This window comes from Oculina patagonica, chromosome 5, assembly GCF_052425735.1.
Source record: "Oculina patagonica isolate OP01 chromosome 5, crgOcupat, whole genome shotgun sequence".
NCBI lineage: Eukaryota > Metazoa > Cnidaria > Anthozoa > Scleractinia > Oculinidae > Oculina > Oculina patagonica.
In genome coordinates, this window is record NC_135762.1 from 15,997,641 (window position 1) to 16,023,242 (window position 25,602).

General features: G+C 38.5%; 2 protein-coding genes and 2 pseudogenes across 4 annotated transcripts in view; 3 read left to right on the forward strand and 1 right to left on the reverse strand.

Annotated features, from left to right (window-relative positions):
• Positions 1–816: 816 nt before the first annotated feature.
• Positions 817–25,602, reverse strand: part of LOC144652982 (ATP-binding cassette sub-family C member 4-like) — a 69,873-nt gene continuing 45,087 nt past the window's right edge. For all 3 annotated transcript variants that reach the window (XM_078512879.1, XM_078512878.1, XM_078512880.1), the window contains 9 exons: positions 9,781–9,931; positions 7,683–7,922; positions 7,295–7,395; positions 6,668–6,862; positions 6,070–6,225; positions 5,628–5,717; positions 5,337–5,509; positions 3,140–3,245; positions 817–2,355 (listed from right to left, as the gene is read on the reverse strand). In XM_078512879.1, the coding sequence (XP_078369005.1) occupies positions 2,047–2,355; positions 3,140–3,245; positions 5,337–5,509; positions 5,628–5,717; positions 6,070–6,225; positions 6,668–6,862; positions 7,295–7,395; positions 7,683–7,922; positions 9,781–9,931 (1,521 nt within the window). In that variant the 3' untranslated portion in view covers positions 817–2,046. The remainder of the gene's footprint in view (positions 2,356–3,139; positions 3,246–5,336; positions 5,510–5,627; positions 5,718–6,069; positions 6,226–6,667; positions 6,863–7,294; positions 7,396–7,682; positions 7,923–9,780; positions 9,932–25,602) is intronic.
• Positions 13,174–15,457, forward strand: LOC144652987 (uncharacterized; annotated as a pseudogene).
• Positions 17,816–19,509, forward strand: LOC144652986 (uncharacterized; annotated as a pseudogene).
• LOC144652988 (uncharacterized) lies at positions 23,149–24,855 on the forward strand. Its single transcript, XM_078512887.1, has one exon. The coding sequence runs from the start codon at positions 23,149–23,151 to the stop codon at positions 24,745–24,747; it is 1,599 nt and encodes a 532-aa protein (XP_078369013.1). The 3' UTR covers positions 24,748–24,855.

A 25,602-nucleotide genomic window follows, 5' to 3' on the forward strand; every position in this document is an offset into this window, starting at 1 on the left:
TGGCGTTCAAAATGTGGCCTGTCAGCTTAAATCATTCTGTTGTTTTTGTTCAATAATTTATCAGGGACGAAAAACTGAATAAGTGTACGCTAGAGCAAACTTTGAAAACTAGGAAATAAACGCGGGACATCCCCGGACATTACCCAGCTTGTCTGTGCCGGCCAACGTACATTTAGGGACGCACCATATTTGTTAAGGAAGGGGGGTATCAATTTTTTTTTGAAGAAAACAATTTTTCAGTGCCGTTGTCTGTGCAATCAGTTTTTCCAGCTGCATCTTCCTGCAGATCGACCCTCTGCAAACAATTTATTTAAGGGGTGAGGTCACGCCTAATTTCTTTGACAAATAATTTGATCTTAAAATCGAATAAAACAATCCTTTGACAATAGAAACAAACCGAATACTTAATTTATTTGGATTTTTTGCCTTTCCCTGACAAATAAACTGATCTCAAAATCGAATAAAACTATCCTTTAACAATAAAAAACAAACCGAATACTTAATTTATTTGGTTTTTTTGCTTTTACAAACAATTTATTTCAGGATTTTTGATCCCCTCCCTCCCAAAAAATGTCAGTCTTTTAGTCCGATTGCGTGCGAGAATGGAATTGTGATAGATTTAAAAGTTCCTACGTAGAGTCAACAAATAAAACTAGTCGCCATGTAACATCATTGATGACAAGGGCGACTGTAACTCACTTAGCTAGGCTTTCCCAGCTGTTTTGCAGACTGGCGGGGGCCTCATTCATACTAATCAAAATGTTTTTTTCCCCTTACTTGTTTTAAATTGAGAGAAAATTTCACACCGCGATAAAACAAATTACCATATATTACTTTGTTATTGTTAAGTAATCACTACTGTTAATAAAGATAGTACAAATTCCACGTGAATGAATGCGACATAAAACTAGGCATGGTTGTTCACGAGCCTATTAACGCCAATCCCTTACTAAAAATCTATCCCAGGATAAATATTCGGGAACAGGTATTGATGGTAACGAGTATTCCATCTTATTATATAAATAATTAAACTAATTAGTAAATACATTGTATTCCCTTTTCATAAGAAAATAATTCTATTTTTGTAAGAGAATAAAGTCACACTTTGTTGAGAATCACAAGTTGTCACCTCAAACGATTAACCACAATTTTTGCTTGTTTTAGCCTATGTTAAAGATGCATCCTCTTCTGGAGGAGACGAGTTACAAACTGTTATCCACGCCTGCATTCGTTTTTGCTATGTGACGAGGCACACTGCACAAAAGCGTTCGAAACGCAGTGATTCTACGGGGTGAGGTCACGCTTTTGTTTGACAAATAAACTTATCTCAAAATTAAATAGAACGACCTCTTAACAATGGAAACATAAACTGAATACTAGCCCGCCAAACACGATAGATGAATAAACTCTCGGTCCGAGAGAAATCAAATTCAGCTCACTCCTTGCTGCTTCGAGAAGGCTCAAATAACAGACAAGGATTACCGAACATTAGCATGACCTCGCCCCTCTTTAGTCGAGCAACAATAAAATACGAGTTTTCCGCTTCGACCCCGACTTCTTATCTTAAGTTACTTCCTGACGCTTTACTTTCAACAATATAATTATTGTTTACCCAGCAAAGTATTTAACAATTAAATGGCAAGCTCGAGGTTTCTATCAGCTGATAGCTGGCGAGTGGCGGAGTGCCGAGTTCAATATCATTAGTCGATAGCAATCGAGAGCAAGCCGATTTAGGATAACCCAGAGATCGATCTATTCCACGAATAGTTCGGCGAAGGTAGTTTATTTATAGGATCACAATATGGTTAAAAACTGTCTAGCGCCTTCATAGGACATTTGGTTGTAGTCCCGAAACAGCTGGAATTTTCAAAAATTTAGCACTAGAAAACAAAAACAAAACTTTCAACTGATTATAGTTTTGGTTTGTGACTTACGCAATGACAGTCCATCGAAAGTTAGACCGCGCTTGTGTAGCCAGTCAGTTAGCCTAATAGTCGGTCACTGGGTTATGCCAACAGTATTATTCTCCACATTCATTAAAAATGATTACACGGTTGATTCAAACAACAACTGCTCTTTTTCTTGGGATGAGCCTCTTCTGAATTGAACCTCTTCTGAATCACCATCACTCGGTTGCTGTAACGGACTTGGCGTGTTCCTGAACCGAGGTAACATGTCCAAATCACTGTCCTCTGTGAGTTCATGCCTTAAAAAGTACGCCCGGCGCGCTTCCTCATAGAGATTAGTCGCCAGGTGTGCGCTAGTGTGTTCCACCATTTTTGAAAATAGACTGTCTTTGGTTTTGAGTAGAAGATAAGGTTCGTCAAATTCAACAAGTTTTCCTTCGTCTAGCACCTGTGAATACAAACGGTTCATAAATACACGTTAAGTTAAGTACAACGAGAGGGCGTTCAGCCCCCAAAGTAGACATGCAAAGAGTATAGTGTATTGTCAAAGGCTCCTGTTAGCAACCACATGGATGAGGTGCATTACGAAACCTCATTGCATGACGTCATCCTTGAGCTAAAAAGGGGTGGTCGCCGAAACGAAACAATAATACAATTTTACTTAAGTAAAGGCAGATTTACAGAGGGGAATTTCAATAGACCATATTCGTAATCTCGGTTTAGACTGGACCTAGCTTGCATTGGAGTCTAATGGGGGGATATCATTAAAACGAGCTTCATGTCATTTACATTTGATAATAATAACTAAAATAAATGAGAATTCACAGTGGCACTTCCACAGGGTGGCTCTTCGTCCACTTTTCCGATCGAATTGGAATTTAGCAGTGTTGATTTTCGCGGAGGGAGGGAACCGGAGATCCCGGAGAAAACCCTCGGAGCGAGGACGAGAACCAATAAAAAAAACTCAACCCACATATGACGCCGGGTACGGGAATCGAACCTGAAGGTTCCCCGCATTAGCATCCATTGCAACCTAGTTCCAGTCCAATACCGAGAATACGAATATGGTCTTTTACCTTACCTATATGAGAAAGACAATTTGGATGGCTTGTGCATGTGGAAAAACGTTCTTTAAAGTGACTCAGACTCCTTTTCTTTTTCTCTCAGTTCAGTGATTGCTTTGTCTTAAAGATATATCTAACGATACATTTATCAAAGATGTATATACTTACCAGTACTCTATCAGAATCCATAATGGTGTTAAGTCTGTGAGCAATAGTCAGTACTGTGCAGCGTTGAAACTTGCTTCGTATCGTTTCTTGGATTAAGGCATCCGTGCTGAGGGAAAGAATAGCAATCTTTAAAAAGAGATCTGTTTTTTGATCAGCAAGAATTAACGCATTCAAGTATTCCTTCTTTGTTAGAATTATTAAGGAATGGAACAATTTGCCAAACTATTTGTTCGGACACGACATTGATGTAAATATCTTTAAATCAAACCTTAAAAAGTGGATGAACATTCATTAATTATATGCCACAGTACCAGATATTATAGATATTTTAGATTTTAACTTTTAGATTGTAATTTTTTAGATTGTAATGCTTTTTTTTAAATTTTTAAATTTTAGATTGTAATTTTAGTTAGGGGACCTAAATAGGGATGACCTCATGGTCCGCCTTTTCAGATACAATTTGTGTAATACCATTTGTGTGTTTGAATAAAGTATTATTACTAGTTGTACCTATCGGTAAATGCCAACGAGTGAAATTCTCATGTTTGTTCATAAGAACAGATATTGAATGGTTTTTGATAGAACTATATTTGAAATGACCAAAATATGGTAAATTGTATTTTAGGTAATATGCGAAAAAGTGCTATTTCTCTGGTGTTCATAAATGACACAGGCTTGATAGCCTGTGTAGCAGGCGCCGTAGTTTCCAGCGCGCGTATTCTCGCGATCGCGCACTCTTTTAAACACACTAAAAGACGTACACAGATGTCTGCTACGCAGGCTACGAGTTTGACAGATTGATAACTCTTGAAAAATTTTATAAATTCTTTTTAACGTTAAAATGTCACAAAATGTAGGCAATAATTAACTATTAAATGAGGTTTAATCGCTGTTTGTTAAATACAACACGCGATGGTTAAAATGTTTCCGTCCACAATAGGGATAGTTGCATTTCAAGAACTTCTTATAAATCAAATCCCAAAATCAAAACTGCTAAGATGCTTTTTTAAAAATAATTTTCAGTTATCAGAGACAGTAATACACGAGTAATGAACAGAAAACAAAACTTGAAAGGTCAAGGATTATTTGGAGACAAAATTTGTATTCAAGTTAACAATACATTTGCCATTAGAAGCAAAAAACTTTTGACTTTCTTGTGTGTATGACATGCAGTAATTTTAGTGAGATTTGTTTTGATGTTATTTCTACGCGGAGCGAAAATGCGTGCCAAATAAAATATAAACGGTATATGATTTGGAATAAATCATCGGTCAAACAATTACTATAAACACAATCAACACTAAAAGGAAGCATTTACCCGACTTCAGCATTCTCATAAGTCAAGAAAACTCTATTTAAAGTCAACAGTCCCCTTTGACTTTCATGTCTATCTTCGATCGTAAATCAAAGGACTCCAAAGTCGAAAGATTATTTCATCGCTTTGAAGACCTTGATGTTCATTTTTTCATCGGTCGAATATTCTGTAGGGTATTCTCTTTCGATTTATAATTCCCTAAAGGTATATTTATCGGTAAATGGATGAATGACCACATTGAAAAATTTTAACAGCGAGCCGCGTGGACGCCATTTTGGTCATTAGCTCTCGCAAGGAGTGAGAGACTGGGAACCAGTTGGGAAGAACAATACAACCTAAATATGGGGTTTACTTACACCCAAATATGGTAAAAAAAAAGTCCCTTACGCAGAACTTAAGATTTTATCTGCCTATACACTCATACGCACACGGCTCTATGATTCTGCCGCCTCGACAGCCTCGCCTCTTGGCTCGGCTGTCTCGTTGGCAATTATTATGGTTTGATGGTTTAAAAACTGTAACCTGTACGATGTGTATTTAAAATCTTGATTGGTGCTATCGTATCATTTGAAGTAATCTAGATGTAAATTTATTTTGTTTTGCCATACATCTGTAGATGTTTATTTTACATTTGTAGTTGTTGAGTTTGTGTTTTGACACCTGTTTGCCCAAAAATCGAGTATGCTAATATTCATTAGACTAAACTTTCTTTTTTCTTCGAATTTTTTTTACTCTGCGTGATCACCATAGAGTTTAGCATTTTATTACAAAAGCGACAAATTCAACACCCTTACTGGTCACCAAGCAGAAATTGGCCAAACCAAATGTAAGTCACAGTTACATGTAAGCAATAAAATTCTCTCGTACTACGTTCATATGTACCTGTGATCTACATTCGCTGTTGCTTCGTCAATGATTAATATTTTGTTGTGTTTCAGGACCGCACGTGCGAGGCACACCAGTTGCCGCTGACCGACACTAAAATTCGAACCTCCTTCGGTTAGTTTAGTTTCCAGTCCATCTGGTAACTCAGTGACCGCTTCCTTTAGTTGCACCTAATGAAAAGACATGTCCAAAGTTACAGTTCTGTTTCGCTTCCAGTATAAACACAGTTTAAGCCTTTCAACAGACACTATACTTTGCTGAATGATTGCATTTTTCATGTACAAATACCTCCTCCAAGGCATTCCACAGTTCCGAGTCCCCATATTGATCGAAAGGATCCAAATTTTTCCGAAGACTTCCGCTGAAGAGGATTGGGTCCTGAATAAAACCAGAAAAATAGTAATTATTTAATGTGAATATTGGGCTCACTATGTAGTTTCTTTGCTTGCGTGTTAACTTTGTCCAAGAGGAGGAAGCATTGCATGACAAACCAAAAGTGTCAATGTTTGCTAAGCTATCTTACTGTATAAAGAAAACTCGTGCAACATGCGGAAACCAATCTGAAAGAAGATGTCGGCTTCTTGACCAATCCGATGCAAACCCCATGGGTTACCTTGGCTTGTTCACATGACATTTCCTGCTCTCTTAACGGATTATACTTTGAGTTGTGACTGGCTAGTTCACTGTTCGCGCTATCGACACGTGCTTACTTTGTAAGGAAAAAGATTACCTGAGGAATAATGGACAAGTTGCTTCTCAAGTCACGCAATGAGATATCCGTGATAGGAACAGCGTCTATCCGAACTGTGCCTTCCGGTTCGGCCAGTCTGAATAAAGCCGCCATTAATGATGATTTACCAGCTCCGGTTCTACCAACAATACCGACCTTGAACAAACAAAAAATTAACAGTTGTCACAAAGCTCATTGCTAAACAGCCCACAACTTTAGACAAGAAACATTTCCGTAAACTACGGTCTTCAACCCTTCTACTAGTTCGGAACTTTATGGACACAGAAAATAAGAATAGAACCACCACTAATGAACAACTCCCCTAAGTGGACAATTTTCGTGGTCTCAAGAGGGTCTTTTGACTAGAGGTTCGACTGTTCTTGATGTGTAAACTCTTTCAATGGTCTTGTTCGCTTAAACCTGAACCTTTTCGTGAATCAGTGCAAGTAATGTCGTGTACACATGGTACGCGATGGCTCTCTAAATTGCAAAGAGAATATAGATCTGCCTCTTTTTTACGTCATGTCTTTGCGCCTTCCGGGTGTAACAGAAAAATTGCACAGAGAGTCTTTTTCGCGTGTAACAGAAACCAAGTTACCTTTTCCTGTGCTCTAATGCAGAAATTTAATCTTCTCAGGACGTAAGGCAGGGAGTGATGATGAGTGTAGTAAAGACCCTCAAATGTAATTATCCCGTACTGTGGCCAACTCTCTGGTACAGCAACAGTTTTATCATCGGGCTGGGTTTCCTGTTCCAGTTTAGAGTACTCCATAACACGCTCCACAGAAGTCATCTAAAGGATAACAACAAAAACTATAAAAGGTAACAGAGACTAGCTGTTCAGAAGCAAAAGTCGGTAACTCCAAGCGTTCGCCCGCTGATGGCTTTATGAAGGCAAGAAATGCTATCTCTAGGCCATCTTCCGTAGTCGAACTTGAAATTAGAGAAAAACTAGTAAGCAATGTATGCCCTGAATTGGCTGTTTCCCAGACTGTGACACGCTAAAAAAAGAGAAAAGTCCATTTTAAGCTTTTTCGGCCAACTTGCACCAAGTGTGAACAATTCAGAGGTAAAAGGGGCAGATCTAGCTCTAATAAAATCCAAACTTGGTCAAGAAGGTGGTACGCGAGACAGTTCTAACAAACATGCTGTTGTTAAAAATTATCGCGTATAACATCATTCTCAATGCGGGCATTGGTTATCAGGTACGTTATGTAGCACATACCAGACTCTCTACTTCAGCACTCTGTCTAACACACCACTGGAATGCTCCTGTTAACATCTTGGCATATGTCAGTGTAAGGCCAACCACTCCTGCAGACAAAACTGGAAAGAAAATGTAAAATGTTAGAACTCTAATGTACGAGGACAACTTAATTAGAAACTGTTTTAAAAGGAAAATACTAAATTCTTTAAAAGCCACATTTGTTTTACTTTCATAGAGCCAATCTCCACCAAGTGATTTAAACCAAATTGTTAAAACAAACTGACAAAATGACAAGCAGCAACTTGTGAAGGACCTATATTCAGTTAAGTGATAAATGCATGGGTTATAGAATCGTGTTTAAAAAGTTTCTTTGTTTTCTACAGACGTCTATCAGGACAAGACTTACATATTCCACCTTGTGCCAAAAACAGAGGAGTAAAAGCCGCAAGAGCAATAAACACATTGCACATGAAGTCGAGTCTGGTTCCAAGCCACCTGGATGCTGTCATGAATAGGAACCATGAAGCCGTGTGATCATCTTGGTACACGTCATACTGATGCTTAAATCGACCTTCTGCCAAGTAAGCTCGAATGGTGGTGAGGCCTTGGAGACTGGTAGACAAGTGTGAATACAATGGACTGCGGTCTAAAGAGAAAACAAGATGAGTACAAAAATTGAAGGTAAATATTCCTGGTTAATTTTAAAGACGTCGGAATTCCAGAAGAATTCTAGACTGGAGTAAGTTTCAATAACTTACATCCCTGACCTTTCTTCTTTTTCTAAATTTTCCAAGATTTTGTTGACATTTTCCAGTGTTGAGCCATCATTTTGAGATTTCTCTTGCTTTTCCGGTAAAAACATTTTGTGCGCTGCAGATATCCTTAAGCGTATGCGATACAGTCTCTTATTTTAAAGTTCTATACCAGTAAGGTATCCAGAGATGGACACAGAAAATTTACAAAGGGCATTTTTCAGACTTACTCACATCCTCGGAGACCCAGGGGCAGTTAGTGGGGCGAGGGAAACGCGAAAATGCGAGTAGAAAATAGCGCGAAACTGCGAGGAAAAAAATCAGCATATAAAAGTTGTATTGACTGAAAGTGCCCCTGGGGAAAGAATCTTACCAGACCAGTTCAAAAAGCTCTCTGAATACTGCCTCCTGATTGGGCAGAAAAATCTTTTGTATTCCCATTGTATTATTCTGCCCAATCGGCGACCAGTCTGACTACAGTCCTTTTGGTGTGTTCTCACACGAAATATGTACACAAAGCCAGTTCGCTCGCCATATTTGTCTTGCTTGTTCGCCAAGAATTTGCTCGGGAAGGAAAAATTTGGGTAGTGCCTCCGCAACTTGGATGTGAAGTGTCGGGAAAATTTTGTCTTCGGGAAATATGACCGTCATTTGAGTGCTACAATTGGTGCTGCACGCATTACACGCGCGCTTAGCTAATCGGTCGATCGACGGAAAAATTTTAAAAATGTACGGTCTTGAAAGTTTGTTTGGAAATAGTTTTTGACTTCCTAAAATCTTTAGCTTAATGTAACTTAAAACACATTGTTATTTTAATTTATTACTATGATATTCGAAGTTATCTTTCTTATTACTATCTTTTCTTTAATGTAGATAAGGTATTACCTTTTTGTAACTTTATTTATTTATTTTTTTGTTCTTCATTTTCTTCTTCACCTCCCGCCTCGAATAGCTATGCTACATGTAATTGCGGGAGATGAAAAATATTGTAAATAATATGATTGTTTAAATAAACTTTTGTTGTTGTTGTAGTTTCGCTTCCAGCTGCGATCGATCTGCTATTATCTCACCTATAAAAAAGTTGGGAATCGCTGCTGCACGCTTTGCACGCGTAGCTAGATGGCCGCTTGACACATCTGCCGGGCTTGTTCGTAAAAAAACATTACTCTTGTTTGGAAAAGTTTCGCGTTAAGCTGTCACTGATCTTCCCAGAAAAAATCTGAAAACATCCATTACAGCAGTGCAACTAGCATATCGCCCACAAACTTTTAAAACTCGCAAACAGCATGCAAGTGTTCCGATACCTGCGATCGACCACAATCTGAAGAATCCGCCGTTTCTCCGCGTGCAAGGCCGTCAAACGTTCGACGTTTTCAACCAGGGGAGGCACTAGCCTAAACTTTTCCTTCCCGAGCAAATTCTTGGCGAACAAGCAAGACAGGGTATGGCAAGCGAACTGGCTTTGTGTACATATTTCGTGCGAGAACACACCAAAAGGACTGTAGTCAGGCTGGTCGCCGATTGGACAGAATAATACAAAGGGAATACAAAAGATTTTTCTGCCCAATCAGGAGGCAGTATTCAGAGAGCTTTTTGAACTGGTCTGGTAAGATTCTTTCCCCAGGGGCACTTTCAGTCAATACAACTTTTATATGCTGATTTTTTTCCTCGCAGTTTCGCGCTATTTTCTACCCGCATTTTCGCGTTTACCTCGCCCCACTAACTGCCCCTGGGTCTCCGAGGATGACTTACTCATTGCTTCAAGTCGTTTAATCTCTCTTGCAGACTTCAAGTAGTAATGACGTATGAACAGAAATAACAGCACAGTGGGAACGGCTGCTGCCAGCAAGTATGGCATAAACACCACATTCAGCAACAGAACTGCAAATGCCATCAGCATCAGCTACAATTAGAAAACAGTAAAAACCTTTAACTTAAATCTCAAAAATTCGGTAATCGTCTAGTATCTCTTACAAATGCCACATATTCCCTGAGTAACGGGAAGTCAAAGGTAGTACAAACACTTTATTGGCCGTTTTTATACTAGAGACGTGTTACCCGTCTGGACGAGCTTTGGCAAAAATTGTGTTGTTCATCTGGTTATGCGTCTCTAGTATAAAGACGGGCACAAGACGCGTTACCCGTCTAGACGAGCTACTTTTCGAAATGCGTCTTGAAAGACGGATAACGAAAAGAAGTTCGTCTTGACGCGTAACGCGTCTTGTGCCCGTGTTTTAACTTGAGACGCATAACCAGAAGAACAAAGAATTTTTTGCCGCAGCTTGTCCAGACGGTTAACACTTCTCCTGGTCCCAAGGGCGTCAGCTTGCAGGAGCTTTGAGTGTGGTCCTGCAGCCGCCCTACCGTCTCATGTGTTTTTCATGTAGTTTTGTGTGTTTTTACATAAAATACCACAAAATGTTTCTTCTATTGTATACAGAAGCCAATAATCAATGTTGCTTTGGCGACGGCACATAAGTACGTGGAGAGGGCAACACACACACGTTAAAACTGTGAATAAGCTTCCTTTTATTATGAAATGGAAGCGCTCGATTATCATAAGCATCTTGTCAAACGGCAAATGCCAAAGGTTTCTCTCCCGCTTCGTCTCTATCGTGTAATGCGGTACTTTGCTTCACCCTCTACAAATCTCTCCCTAAGGAAATTGTATCCCACCTGATACCGTATCTAGAAACCTTAACATACTAAGACATTTGAAAGTATATTTTAGACGGGAATAGTACTGAAGCATACACGCTTCCCATACGCGTGTTGTATTCAGCCGTTCTTTTAGCTTTGCTTTAACGAGTATATCCATATCTGGGCTTTTAGAGACTTTCGGTTCTTTCGCATTCTTACGACAGGAAGTTACTTGTTGATTTCCCTCAGCAGTGGTTAAGATGCGCGTTTGGCATGAGCTCTTGCTCAAACGTGAAGATAGTAAAATCTTGCATTGCTGTTAGTTTTAACACAGTCTTCTCAAACTCGTTAATAATGCATCAACTTAAAACAAATAAAATCATGACCGTGTTGGAGGTTTGGATACCCGGTCTTAAATAGCATAGATTTTTACGATTATAGTTTTCGTTTACTCCTTAGTTTCCGTCTCAATTGAAAAGATATATCAAAAACTCGAGACAGTGTTTCATCGGCTATCCTAACACCTCGAATTTCCACAAAATACTCCGCTGCGAGTCGTATTTTCAACTCTCTTCTTGGTGTTTGGATATCCCGATGAAACATGTCCCTTTGTTGTGTTTGATGTAATATATCAAACACGAGCGACAGTGTTATAAAATAAATTCATTTTTCCCTTTCACGTTGTCTCAGACATTGCGGAAGCGAATCAAGGTAGAACGTTTGTTTGGCAAAATCTCAATATCATACATACATAGCTCTAATTGCGAGGTAAACCATAGTGACCTACAAACACGTTTTTCTCTTACAAGCGAATGATTGCCAAAGTCAAGACATTAAGAAATAAGATTCTTCAAGAGAACCGCATACTGCTAACTTGAGAAAGGTTATCGGAAAAAAGCGCAAAAGTGCACGCAACAAGACCGAAAGGTAGTTTGGGCATTCACTGGAATTGTGCGTATTGGCCTAGAGGAAATGTACAAGTTTGTATTTTTGCACGTGACGATTTTGTTTTTCCTCTCAGGAGGCATTTTCTGCAGCTCTACTTTTTCAGTCGCATGTCTTTGCGTTTTGACAATTCTTTTAAAATTCAGCGGGGCTAAAAGTACCTTGTTTCCACATGTCTGAAGAAAAAGAAAACGTGTTAATTTCCGTTTGTCATGTCGCCATCTTATTATTATTCAGCAAGTGCAGTAGCTCTCTACCTGTACCCATACTACCTTTCGGTCTTGTCGCGTGCACGTTTGTGCTTTTTTCTGACAACCTTTCTCGAATTAGCTGTATCATTTGAATCGTCGAAACTAGCAAGATTATCCCAAAGTTGTGAAGAGATATCATTACGGAATCTAGAAGTTTAAAATCTTCTGTATTTTTAATCGTGTGCCCTATTTTTGATGTATCGATGGAAGAAAAATTAACAATAAACATATATAAACACGGTTGTGATCATTATTGCTTACGCGAAAGACATCATAACGAACCAAAGCATGAGCTGTTAATGAGTTGGTAATGATAGTTGGTAATATCTAATAGATAAGACTAAAAATATCTGCAATATTCATGAGGAAGTTAGTCAAAGTTACAGCTGAACCTCGCTATTTCGATCTCAGTTATTTTGAACACCTCGCTATCTTGAAATCAAATCAATTCCCCTTGGATTTGCTTTTTCAGTCATTTAGTATTACCTTTTTCAAACTCTCCGCTTTCTCGGACTATTTTTCATTTCCCTTGGGAGTTCGAAATGGCGTGATTCAACTGTATATTGCAATTCAGCTTACCCAGAAACAGTTATACTTAACAATTATTCTATGAGCCCGCGTTGGATACGAGGTGGTAAATAGCCAACTCGGCGCTTCGCGCCTCGTTGGCTATAACGACTCGTATCCAACAAGGGCGAATAGAATAATTGTTTTATTAAATTTTTCTTTAAGTTTAAATCGACTGGACATTTCATTTTGATGTAAACGAGGTGATGATGAGGAGGCGGGAAAATTTGTGACGCGGTGTTCACTTCGTTGAGTTGAATGAAACACAAAAGAATGAGCGAGCGAGAGAGTTTTCTTCCCCAGACTTACGGGATGATCCGTAGCAAAAGTTTTTCTGGAAACTACACGTCTTGTGCAAGTCGGACGAAGCAAGTGTTTACATTGTTGTTTACGGCTCCACGGCTGTCATCAAGGCTGCTATATTATTTGAAACGAAATTGAGCTCAAAGTTGAACAGGTTTTTTTTTTTAAGTATAAAAGGACAAGACCAAGATTGAAAGGTAACAAACTTTACAGAAGTGCTGAGCCTAATTTTATGACGTACACACAGTTTTCCGTTCTTTCGTAAATTGTTTGCTGCTGTTCTACTTTATTCACTCGCTCTTGTTGTACGTTTACAAGTATTATTAATTAAACTTTTCTCATCAATCCCTCATAGTTAATTTTACTATGGCATTTCTGTGGTCTTTGTAGGCACCGCAGATTATTTCTTGTTCATAAAGCTCGCCAAATTTGCTGTTTTCAACCATTTTTCTGATAGAACTGTCACTTCCCGCAGAACCATTTTACGCTGAGCGGCACTTGCCGCACTCATTTCCCATATAAGGTCAAACATAGGTATACGAGCTGATAACCGGGATTCAGTGAACCAATCAGAAAGCTAGAAATGCAATATCCGAGGTTGAGAATTTAATAATCACGAATATAAATAGACATATATGCTCATAAAAAGCTTTTTCAAAAATAGTCCTTCCTGGTTAGCATGTTCCTGTTTCCTCATTTTCTTCCTCGCGATGAAAATGTTTCAGTGCTGTAGGAATAGCGTATCAAGATCTTCTTCAAAACTTTGATAACGTGAGGAACGTTATTTACTTTGAAGTTTCACTATCACAGACTTGACAGCTCTAAAACTACAGGTAATTTCCCCACCAAACCGAAACAAATATTGCTCATTGCTGAAGTAATTCTGAATGTTTTACTTCCATCATCAAATATATCTATATATTTCACGGAATATAAGTTGGACCAAAGGGGTTGCACCTTGCAAAACGAACTGAAAACTACCCAGAGAGACGAACACAGCCAGCTGTTATATTTGCAGGTGATTTTCGATAGTTGTTCCTCATAGCGGACTAACTTAATGATATTGGTACATTTTGGCTGTTCCCACATACTGGTTTACCAAGTGAAATGAGTAGCAGTACGCTGTTAGAAGTGTTTGGTCAAATCGTGTTCCGCTTTACGCGCGGCGTAACAGAACACTATAACCCAGAAGAACCTGAATACACGACGAGTCTTTTGCCTACGATCCTTTTCAAAGCACGGGTCGAGAATGGTATTATCATCCAGTCGATGAGCTAATCTACCAAGAATACAGCCATAGGGAAGTCACAAGCTCAGCCTTTCTAGCGTCAAGAAGTATTAATGCAAGGCTTATAAACGCTTGCTCGCCAGAGGAAAATGAAGAAACAGAAGCAGATCAGGAAGAAAAGGATGGAGCAATGGCTTGGAAGCGACTTCGACCATCCTTTCTGCAGACAGTTTGTAAATCTTTGTACATTGGAGCTTTGATTTCTTTTCTAACCGCTATAATCATTGGAATATGTTTCTTGTTGATCGCTTACCTGTGTTTTAAGACGATCCTACACTGTAAATATTACCCAAAGAAATTGATTCCAATTCGTGTGCAATGGATGAGAACAACTTCTGACTCGATTTCAGTTGCTTTTTATTACATTTGGCTCTTCGTTAATCTGTTATTTCTTTTTCGCTCGTATCAGTTAAAAGGACTAAAGAGAAAACTGATCCTGGTTTCTTGTTTAGCGTATTGTTTGGACACACTTTATCGAGTTGCTTTGCAAGTTATGGCGATGCCTTATTATATGGCAAAAACTGTATTCCAAGTTCCAATTTATACAGTTTTCTTTATCAGCTTATGTGTACAACTCTATCTTGTCGGAAGACACTTCCACGTGCAACCAAGAGCGAAATTTCTAAGTCTCAATTGTAAAATGATGGTACCAACTTGTCTACCTTTTGTCGCTGGTATTTTGGTATCTGACTGTCTTTATGAAGCTTATATCAAACAAAGCAACGAAGGAAAACTGACCATTGCTTTGTTCGCTCCTCTCATTGGGGTTGCTTTAAAAATAATATCACGAATTTGTGCTCAGCGATTATGGAACATTACCCATCCAGGTTATTCGTATGTCTTATTAGTGCCTGGTTTTTATGGGATTGCGATTGTTTTTCGAGTTTTGCAAGCTGATCTTGACAGTTTACAGTCTATTGCTATTCTTGGAATAATTCACGGCGCTGCAGAAGTCATTGAACGAAGCACTATGGTTGTGATTGATCACATTGGTCATGTCTTTTGGAAAAGGAAATCGGCTCCTTGGGGAACTTTTCGTACTCCTCGCCGTGAGAGACTAATGACTGATATCGCTATCCTGAGCATGTTGTCCGAATCAACTGCGATAGTGTCTGTAAATGGATTTATATACTTGTATCAATATGTTTTCGTTGAAAACAGCTCTCCTTTAAGGTTGCTACAGACTTTTGCCATTTACACTTCAGTTCAGCTGGTGATTGAGTGGTTTTTCACCAGCATGTCTCTTGCGATCGAGACTCGCTATCAGAATATGGCTGTCATGGCTGTTTGGCGGAGAAGATGGAAAAGACATTTCTTAGTAGCGGTTTATAATATAGTGCCACTAGCTGTATGGAATAGCTCTTGCTTGTTAGTTCTGTTAAGTGCACGTTTTGACGTAAGCGTTGATAAGCCCTGCCAAATACCGTTTGCTTGAAAATTGATAGTTGTGATTGTATGTATGTATATATATACGTATATATGTTATTTTGATTGTAATAAATAATTGCCTATGTAACTTTTTAGCCTTGTTTTATACTATAAGAATTAAAAACTGGAGCATTGGAAAATATTTCCAGAGTTTTAATTGGCTTAGCGGCAATTGGATATCATCCATTATTAAAAACAAGCAATGGTTTATTGCAATTCCTAAGTTTTGATTGGTTAACAGGCAATGGTATATGGCATATGGACCATAAATATGGCGGGTGTCCAATGATAACAGCCGGGGAGCTCAAATATTGCAATTCTTTGGGCGTTTTTAATAAAACAATTATTATTCCACTCGTGCTTGTTGGATATGAGTTAGTTGTATCCTACGCGCCTCGTTCGCTCAAGGAATAATTGTTAAATACGAGAAGGAATCAGATAAAAACAAAGATCTCTGATGATTTGTTTCGAAACTGAATGTCACAAAAGCCGGAAATCCGTCTGGCGTCCGGCCCAGGCTTACTATCATGCGCAACGAGCCGAAGTTTGGCCTGCTTTTCCATTCCACCGGTACAATACCGACTAAAAAAACAAGTCGATGAGATATTTCTCTGAGGCGTGAAACATGTTTAAAGGAGCTACGTCACGCACAAGACATCTTGAAAAAAAAAAGGGTTGTCTGTAATCTGTCTTATTCTTCGTCAGTCCAACCCATCCATGTTTGTTGGTCGGGTTTATCACTCTATTGGCGACTTTGGCGTTTTTTACGTTAGGAAAATATTATTTTGAGGTTTCATTTAATTTGAAACTGAACAGGAAATGACTTAGGATACCGAGAGCGTGACATAATTCCTTTAAATCTATTGGCTGCTCTCGAAGTAATTATGTAAATGGAAGTCTATACAAAATCGCACACTTGATTACACTCTCTTAGACTATTTTCTACACAATGCAGTGGTAAGAGAATTGTTTGTTTTTGCTCCAATAATACAAATGAAACTCTCTGTGTCAACGGCGGTGCAAAACATAGTTTAACCTAGTGAGTATTAACTTCCAACAGTTCAACAGTTATAAGTAAATAACAATAATGTGTGTGAGATGCTCATATATCAACATACCCGAGTGTAATCATAGTATGTGTACGGCAACAAATCATCCATCTGACCAATATTTCGAGTTTCTTAGAGGAGCATGTTTCTCGCTCTGGAGAGGGGAAGAATCGATGAAGCGAATCGAGAAAGCACATTTGTTTGGCGAAATTTCAGATACGATACCAATTTTTCAAAAAACAAAACATCAATGTCATGAAATAATCCCCCCCCCCCCCAAGCGTCGAAGTTGTGAAGAGATGTCATTATATCTAGCAGAAATGAAGTTTTAAATGTTCTTATAGAATAGTTTTGTGCCTTATATTTGATAGCGTATGGAAGGAAAATTAACGATATGCATAAACACGATTGTGATCATTACTGCTTATGTGAGAGACATCAGAACAAACCAAGGCATCAGAACAATTTCTGACGAACAAATCAATGAAAATTAAATTGGTAACACAGGTTGGGTCACTTATGAGACTAACGTTTTGTGAGGGAGTCAGTCCTATCTTCCCATCCTATCTTCAAGTCACCAAGAGATAGCTACACTCACAAATAAAAAAATACATATTTATGCTGATAAAGAGCTATTTTAAAAATCTGGTTAGCAAGTTCCCCGTCATGTTCCGGTTTGTTTCCTTATATTTTTTTTCTTCCGATGAAAATGTTAATTCTCTAATCTATTGTCAACGTTTGACATTTCCTTTACAAATGTGACGAAAACATAGCTTAAATTGTTGTTCTTTTTCAAAGCTCTGGGTATTTGTGGAACATGACTAACCTTGAAATTTTCGCTATCTACAACGGACTAGAAAATGCCAAACAGCAGGGTGTCTTGACAGATTTGACAGGTTTTAAAGTCGAAACTACAGTAGAATCACAATCAATCGAACCCGCAGTTTCTCGAAACTCCCAAACCAATTTTCGTTTCCCTTAGATAGTCCTTCTCTGTAATTTTACCCCCATTTCTCGAACAATGCGTTTTCTCAAAACAATTTTTTTTCCGCTGGAGGTTCGAAAAATCGGGATTGTACTGTAAGGGGAAATTTTACCAGGAAACAGATTGATATTCGTCATCAAGTAATTCTGTATATTTTACTTCCGCCGCCAAGTTAATTAATATACAAGAGAATCCCGAGTTGTCGAACCCTTGGATTCTCGAAACTCCCATTTCTCGAGCCAATTTTCGTTTCCTTTGGATAGTACTTCTCTGTAGGGAGTTAAGTTGAAGGAAAGGGGCGCGTCTTATATGCTAACATCAGTGAAACGAACACAAGGAGACGTTCCATTTCATTATATACTAACTGCACCAATTGATGTTGTTAGATTTTGTCGGGCTGTCTTCATGATGAGTAGCAGTACGCTGTTAGAAGTGTTTGGTCAAATCGTGTTCCGCTTTACGCGCGGCGTAACAGAACACTATAACCCAGAAGAACCTGAATACATGGCAGAGTCTTTTGGCTACGATCCTTTTCAAAGCACGGGTCGAGAATGGTATTATCATCCAGTTGATGACCTAATTTACCAAGAATACAGCGACAAAGAAGTTAAAAGCTCAGCCTTTCTAGCGTCAAGAAGTATAAATGCAAGGCTAATAAACGCTTGCTCACCAGAGGAAAATGAAGAAACAGAAGCAGACCAGGAAGGCAAGGATGGAGCAATGGCTTGGAAGCGACTTCGACCATCCTTTCTGCAGACAGTTTGTAAATCTTTGTACATTGGAGCTTTGATTTCTTTTCTAACCGCTATTATCATTGGAATATTTTCTTTGTTGATCGCTTACCTGTGTTTTAAGACGATCCTACACTGTAATTATTACCCAAAGAAATTGATTCCAATTCGAGTGCAATGGATGAGAACAATTTCCGATGCGATTTCGGTTTTGTTCTATTACATCTGGCTCTTTGTTAATCTGTTATTTCTTTTTCGCTCGTATCAGTTAAAAGGACTAAAGAAAAAACTGATCCTGGTTTCTTGTTTAGCGTATTGTTTGGACACACTTTATCGAGTTGCGTTACAAGCAATGAAGATGCCTTATTACACGGCACTAACTGTATTCCAAGTTCCGATTTATTCAATATTCTTTGTCAGTTTATGTGTATAACTGTACCTTGTCGGAAGACACTTCTGCTTGCGACCAAGAGCGAAATTTCTAAGTCTCTTTTGTAAAATGATGATATCGACTTGCCTACCTCTTGTTGCTTGTATTTTAATATCTGACTGTCTTTATGTAGCGTATCTCAAACAAAGCAACGAAGGAAAACTGACCATTGCCTTGTTCGCTCCTCTTATTGGGGTGGCACTAAAAATAATATCACGAATTTGTGCTCAACGATTATGGAACATTACCCATCCGGGATATGCGTATGTCTTATTAGCCACTTGTTATTATGCGTTAGCGATTATTTTTCGAGTTTTGCAAGCTGATCTTGACAGTTTGCAATCCATCGCTATTCTTGGAATTATACATGGCGCTGCAGAAGTCATAGAACGAAGCACCATGGTTGTGATTGATCACATTGGTCAAGTGTTTTGGAAAAGGAAATCGGCTCCTTGGGGAAGTTTTCGTACTCCTCGCCGTGAAAGACTAATGGCTGATATCGCTATCCTGAGCATGTTGTCCGAATCAACTGCAATAGTGTCCGTTAATGGATTTCTATACTTGTATCAATATGTTTTCGTTGAAAACAGCTCTCCTTTAAGGTTGTTACAGACTTTTGCCATCTACACTGCAGTTCAGCTGGTGATTGAGTGGTTTTTCACCAGCATGTCTCTTGCGATCGAGACGCGCTATCAGAATATGGCTGTCATGGCTGTTTGGCGAAGAAGATGGAAAAGACATTTCTTAGTAGCGGTTTATAATATAGTGCCACTAGCTGTATGGAATAGCTCTTGCTTGTTAGTTCTGTTAAGTGCACGTTTTGACGTAAGCGTTGATAAGCCCTGCCAAATGCCGTTTGCTTGAAAATTGATAGTTGTGGTTGTATGTATGTATAATAACTAATTGTCTATGTAACTCTTTAGCCTTGTTTTATACTATCAGAATTAAAAACTGGTGCATTGGAAAATATTTCCAGAGTTTTGATTGGCTTAGCGGCAATTGGATATCATCCATTATTAAAAACAAGCAATGGTTTATTGCAATTCCTAAGTTTTGATTGGTTAACAGGCAATGCTATATGGTATATGGACCATAAATATGGCGGGTGTACGCGTCAATGATAACAGCCGGGGAGCTCAAATATTGCAATTCTTTGGGCGTTTTTTAATAAAACAATTATTATTCCACTCGTGCTTGTTGGATATGAGTTAGTTATGGCCTACGCGCCTCGTTGGCTCAAGGAATAATTGTTAAATACGAGAAGGAATCAGATAAAAACAAAGATCTCTGATGATTTGTTTCGAAACTGAATGTCACAAAAGCCGGAAATCCGTCTGGCGTCCGGCCCAGGCTTACTATCATGCGCAACTAGCCGAAGTTTGGCCTGCTTTTTCATTCCACCGATATAATACCGTCTACAAAAACAGGTCGATGAGATATATCTCTGAGGCGTGTAACATGTTTAAAGGAGCTACGTCACGGACAAGACATCTTGAAAAAAACGTTTGTCTGTGATCTGCCTTATTCTTCGTCAGTCCAACCCATCCATGTTTGTTGGTCGGGTTTATCACTCCATTGGCGACTTTGGCGTTTTTTACGTTAGGAAAATATTATTTTGAGGTTTCATTCAATTTGAAACTGAACAGAAAATGACTTAAGATAGCGTGACCGTGACATAATTCCTTTCAATCTATTGGCTGCTTTCGAAGTAATTATGTAAATGGAAGTCTATACAAAATCGAAAAATGAATACAGTTTGTTTAGAATGCGTAGACAGGTATCTACCTACCTACACAAAAGAATTTGCATCTTTTTTTTTCGATTTTAAAAAACTTGCCGATTATTTTGTAAGATCATACTATCACTTTGGGTAAGCTTGGTAAGTTTACCGGTTTTCACAAAAACTTTCATTTCAAAACTTAATAGTCTGTGTATCAAATCGATGCCACATTTTCCCTTCTCGGTGCACAGATATATTAGAAATAATTTCTGCTGGGGAATATAAAAAGGCTTCGTGACATCGGAATTCCTCTGACTGCCAAATTAGATTGACAGGCAGAAGAACTGATGTTGAGCGTGAAAACTAAGTGTCGTCCAACTGGAAAGAACTAGATAGTTGTTTGAGTGAGAGTGTGGCTAACACTTTAATTAAAGGTAACCCACATCCACCCTACCTTTGATTACACTTTCTTAGACTATTTTCTACACAATGCAGTGGAGGGAGAATTGTTTGGATTTGCTCCAATAATACAAATAAAACTTTCTGTGTCCATGGCGGTGCCAAATATAGTTTAACCTGGTAAGTATTAACTCCCTACAGTTCAACAGTTATACGTTATTAGTATAATTTCCAGAGTTGAATTCAATTCTGATTGGTCGAGAAGCTCGGACTTTGTCGCAATATTCACCGCGCTAGGCGGTGAATATTGCATCTGAAGGTTTGGCTACTTAAGCCATGCCACGTTTGCCATCCAGGCCAGTGAACATGGCCGCATTTGCTGAATGAAAATTTCTCTCATTTAAAAGAAATCACTCCAAATCCTGGATATTTGAAACATTGGGAATTTTGCAAATTTACTACCAAGGCTTTTGGACCGAAAATATTTTCAAGAGATGGTTTTCAAGGCATTAGAATTGATCGTGAACATGGTGGTTTTGGAGATCGCACACGGCCATGTACTCAGTCAGATCGACTGTCAAAACATTATTTAGTTCTCTTCTCACTGGAGCTAGTAATTTCGAGAGGATTCACACAATTGCTCAGAAGTCACCGACGGCTAAACAAAGGTACCGGATATCTATCTTTTTCGTAGTGTTTGTTTTGTTCCGTTTTATTGCTAAAACTTGAGTGTAAATTATGATTTCAATCGATGAATTAAACTGGTTTACACGTATGCAAGCGAGCACTTCTGTTTGTGGTTTTTGTGTTTTCTATTGTTATTTTGCAGTTTTTGATATTCAACTCTGAAAATTATACTAAAACAATTATTCGCCTCAGGCTCAGTGATTATTGTTGAATAATCCCCTTAACAATAATCACTGAGCCTGAGGCGAATAATTGTTAAATAACAATAATGTGAGAAGCTTACATATCAACCCGAATTTAATAATAATATGTGTAAGGTAACAAATCATCCATCTGACTAATATTTCGAGTTTCGTAGAGGAGCATGTTTCTAGTTCTGGAGAGGGGAAGAATCGAGAAAGCCAATCGAGAAAGCATGTTTATTTTGTAAAATTTCAGATACGATACCAATTTTTCGAAAACAAAAAACAAAACCAAAACATCAAACTCATGAAATAATTTCCCCCAAGCAAACCACATATCATCTGAGTCGTCGAAGCTGTGAAGAAATATCATATTGGAATCTAGCAGAAATGAAGTTTTAAATCTTCTGAATACGATAGGTCTGTACCTTATATTTGATAGTGTATGGAAGGAAAATTAACGATATGCATACACACGATTGTGATCATTAGTGCTTACATGAGAGGCACCGTCCAGAACAAACCAAGGCATCGGAACAATTTTTGCAGAACAAATCAATTAAAGTGTTACTATGAACGAATTTTTTGTTTTTCTTTTCGACTTTTTCTTACGTCAATTTGGTCAATAAGCCAAGTTGGATCACTTATGAGCTGATGAGACTAAAAGCGTTTGCAATGTTTGTAAGGGAGTTAGTCCTATCTTCCCATACTATCTTCAAGTAACCAAGAAATAGATACACTCACAAATAAAAAAATATATATATGCTGATAAAGAGCTATTTTAAAAATCTGGTTAGCATGTTCCAGGGCATGTTCCAGTTTGTCTCCTCGTATTTTTGCTTCGTGATGAAAATGTTTATTTTTTAATCTACTATTGGCGCTTGACATTCCCTTTAGAAATGTGACGATAAACATAACATGACTAACCTTGAAGTTTTCACTATCTACAACGGACTAGATAATGCCGAACAGTGGGGTGTCTTGACAGTTTTGATAGATTTTGACAGTCGAAAATACATGGAATTATATTAGCATCTCAATCTTTTGAACCTGCGGTTTCTCGAAACTCCCCACTTCTCGAACCAAGTTTCGTTTCCCTTAGATAGTCCTTCTCTGTAATTTTTTCCCCATTTCTCGAACCTCCCGTTTTCTCAAAACAATTTTTGTTCCCGCTGGAGGTTCGAGAAATTTTACCACGAAACATATTGATATTCTTCATCAAGTAATTCTGTATATTTTACTTCCGCCGTCAAGTTAATCAAAATACAATAGAATCCCGAGTTCTCGAACCCTTGGATTCTCGAGACTCCTATTTCTCGAGCCAATTTTCGTTTCCCTTGGATATTACTTCTCTGTACGGAGTTAAGTTGAACGAAAGGGGCGCGCCTTACATGCGAACAGAAAATAACTCAGTGAAACGAACACAAGGAGACGTCCCATTTCACTATATCTGGCCATCAGAGTATACTAACTGCATGAATTGACACCGTTAGATTTTGTCGGGCTGTCTCCATAATGAGTAGCAGTACGCTGTTAGAAGTGGTTGGTCAAATTGTGTTCCGCTTTACACGGGGCGTAACAGAGCACTATAACCCAGAAGAACCTGAATGCACGGCAGAGTCTTTTGGCTACGATCCATTTCAAAGCACAGGTCGAGAATGGTATTATCATCCAGTCGATGAGCTAATCTACCAAGAATACAGCGACAGAGAAGTCACAAGCTCAGCCTTTCTAGCGTCAAGAAGTATTAATGCAAGGCTTATAAACGCTTGCTCGCCAGAGGAAAATGAAGAAACAGAAGCAGATCAGGAAGACGAGGATAGAGCAATGGCTTGGAAGCGACTTCGACCATCCTTTCTGCAGACAGTTTGTAAATCTTTGTACATTGGAGCTTTGATTTCTTTTCTAACCGCTATTATCATTGGAATATTTTTCTTGTTGATCGCTTACCTGTGTTTTAAGACGATCCTAAACTGTGCACAATACCCAAAGAAATTGATTCCAATTCGAGTGCAATGGATGAGAACAATTTTTGATGCGATTTCGGTTTTGTTCTATTACATTTGGCTCTTTGTTAATCTGTTATTTCTTTTTCGCTTCTATCAGTTAAAAGGACTAAAGAAAAAACTGATCCTGGTTTCTTGCTTAGCGTATTGTTTGGACACACTTTATCGAGTTGCGTTACAAGCAATGAAAATGCCCTATTACATGGCAACAACTGTATTCCAAGTTCCGATTTATACAATTTTTTTTATCAGTGTAGGTATACAACTGTATCTTGTCGGAAGACACTTCTGCGTGCGACCAAGAACGAAATTTCTAAGTCTCTTTTGTAAAATGATGGTACCGACTTGTCTACCTTTTGTTGCCTGTATTTTAATATCTGACTGTCTTTATGAAGCTTATATCAAACAAAGCGACGAAGGAAAACTGGCCATTGCTTTGTTCGCTCCACTTATTGGGGTGGCACTAAAAATAATATCACGAATTTGTGCGCAGCGATTATGGAACATTACCCATCCGGGATATTCGTATGTCTTATTAGCGCCTTGTTATTATGCGTTAGCGATTATTTTTCGAGTTTTGCAAGCTGATCTTGACAGATTACAGTCCATTGCTATTCTTGGAATAATACACGGCGCTGCAGAAGTCATGGAACGAAGCACCATGGTTGTGATTGATCACATTGGTCATGTGTTTTGGAAAAGGAAATCGGCTCCTTGGGGAAGTTTTCGTACTCCTCGCCGTGAGAGACTAATGGCTGATATCGCTATCCTGAGCATGTTGTCCGAATCAACTGCAATAGTGTCTGTTAATGGATTTATATACTTGTATCAATATGTCTTCGTTGAAAGCAGCTCTACTTTAGAGTTGCTACAGTCTTTTGCCATTCGCACTTCAGTTCAGCTGGCGATTGAGTGGCTCTTCACCAGCATGTCTCTTGCGATCGAAACTCGCTATCAGAATATGGCTGTCATGGCGGTATGGCGACGACGATGGAAAAGACATTTCTTAATAGCGGTTTATAATACAATACCACTAGCTGTATGGAATAGCTCTTGCTTGTTAGTTCTGCTAAGCGCGCGTTTTGACTTTAGTGTCGATAAGCCCTGAAAAATACCGTTTGATTGAGAACTGATAGTTGCCGATGTAATGCTGTTTGTAATTACTTAATGGCTATGTTTTATATTATCAGTTACAAAAACTGGATTAAAAAAGTTTAACTTGTATCACCCATCCCGTTTGAATCTTTTTATCGTAATTTACTGTTTACCAAAGTATATAATTGTTCTAGCTTAAAGATTGTTCGTGTTACATGATTAGTTACTTGCAAAACAGTAAATACTTTCGTGGCCATTTGTTCTTCTGTAAATTAGCTCTTTTTGGCATCTACTATATATGTGTTATGTGCAAGACAAGTATCATGTGCAAGACAAGCCGAATTTTGGCCTGCTTTTTACGACTGAATTTTAAATTCAGGAAGTATAGTAGCTAGCCATGGCGGTTGGTCGGCTGGTCCATCATCTGTAAACTTTCATTGCAACTCCGCTGACCAGCAGATACTGATACTAGAGTGTGGCAAGGCGGCCGTATAAAGGCAGCCTTTTAAATTTAAAGGGGTTTACAAGAAAAACAAGAAGCAAAGAAACAAAATATGTCTGACAATTACGTGTAGAATTAAGTAATCGACCGCCAAAAAAGTGGACATTGAGAGCCATTAATCGATGGATAACTTTCGTGTCTACCTGTACAGCTAGCGGCGCACATGAAGGAACATTAAATTAATTTAATTTAATTAAATCGGGTTTTACACAAGCTTCATCGACGATGGATCTATCTAGAAACCAGAGCGCTGGCTTAAATCGAGTGCGCCACTGCTTGTTCGCAAGAAAATAAAAAGCTTTTCAGATGTAAAAGCACAAGTTCATTGTGCCTGAATCAGTCTATATGTTCTGATATACTTATTTA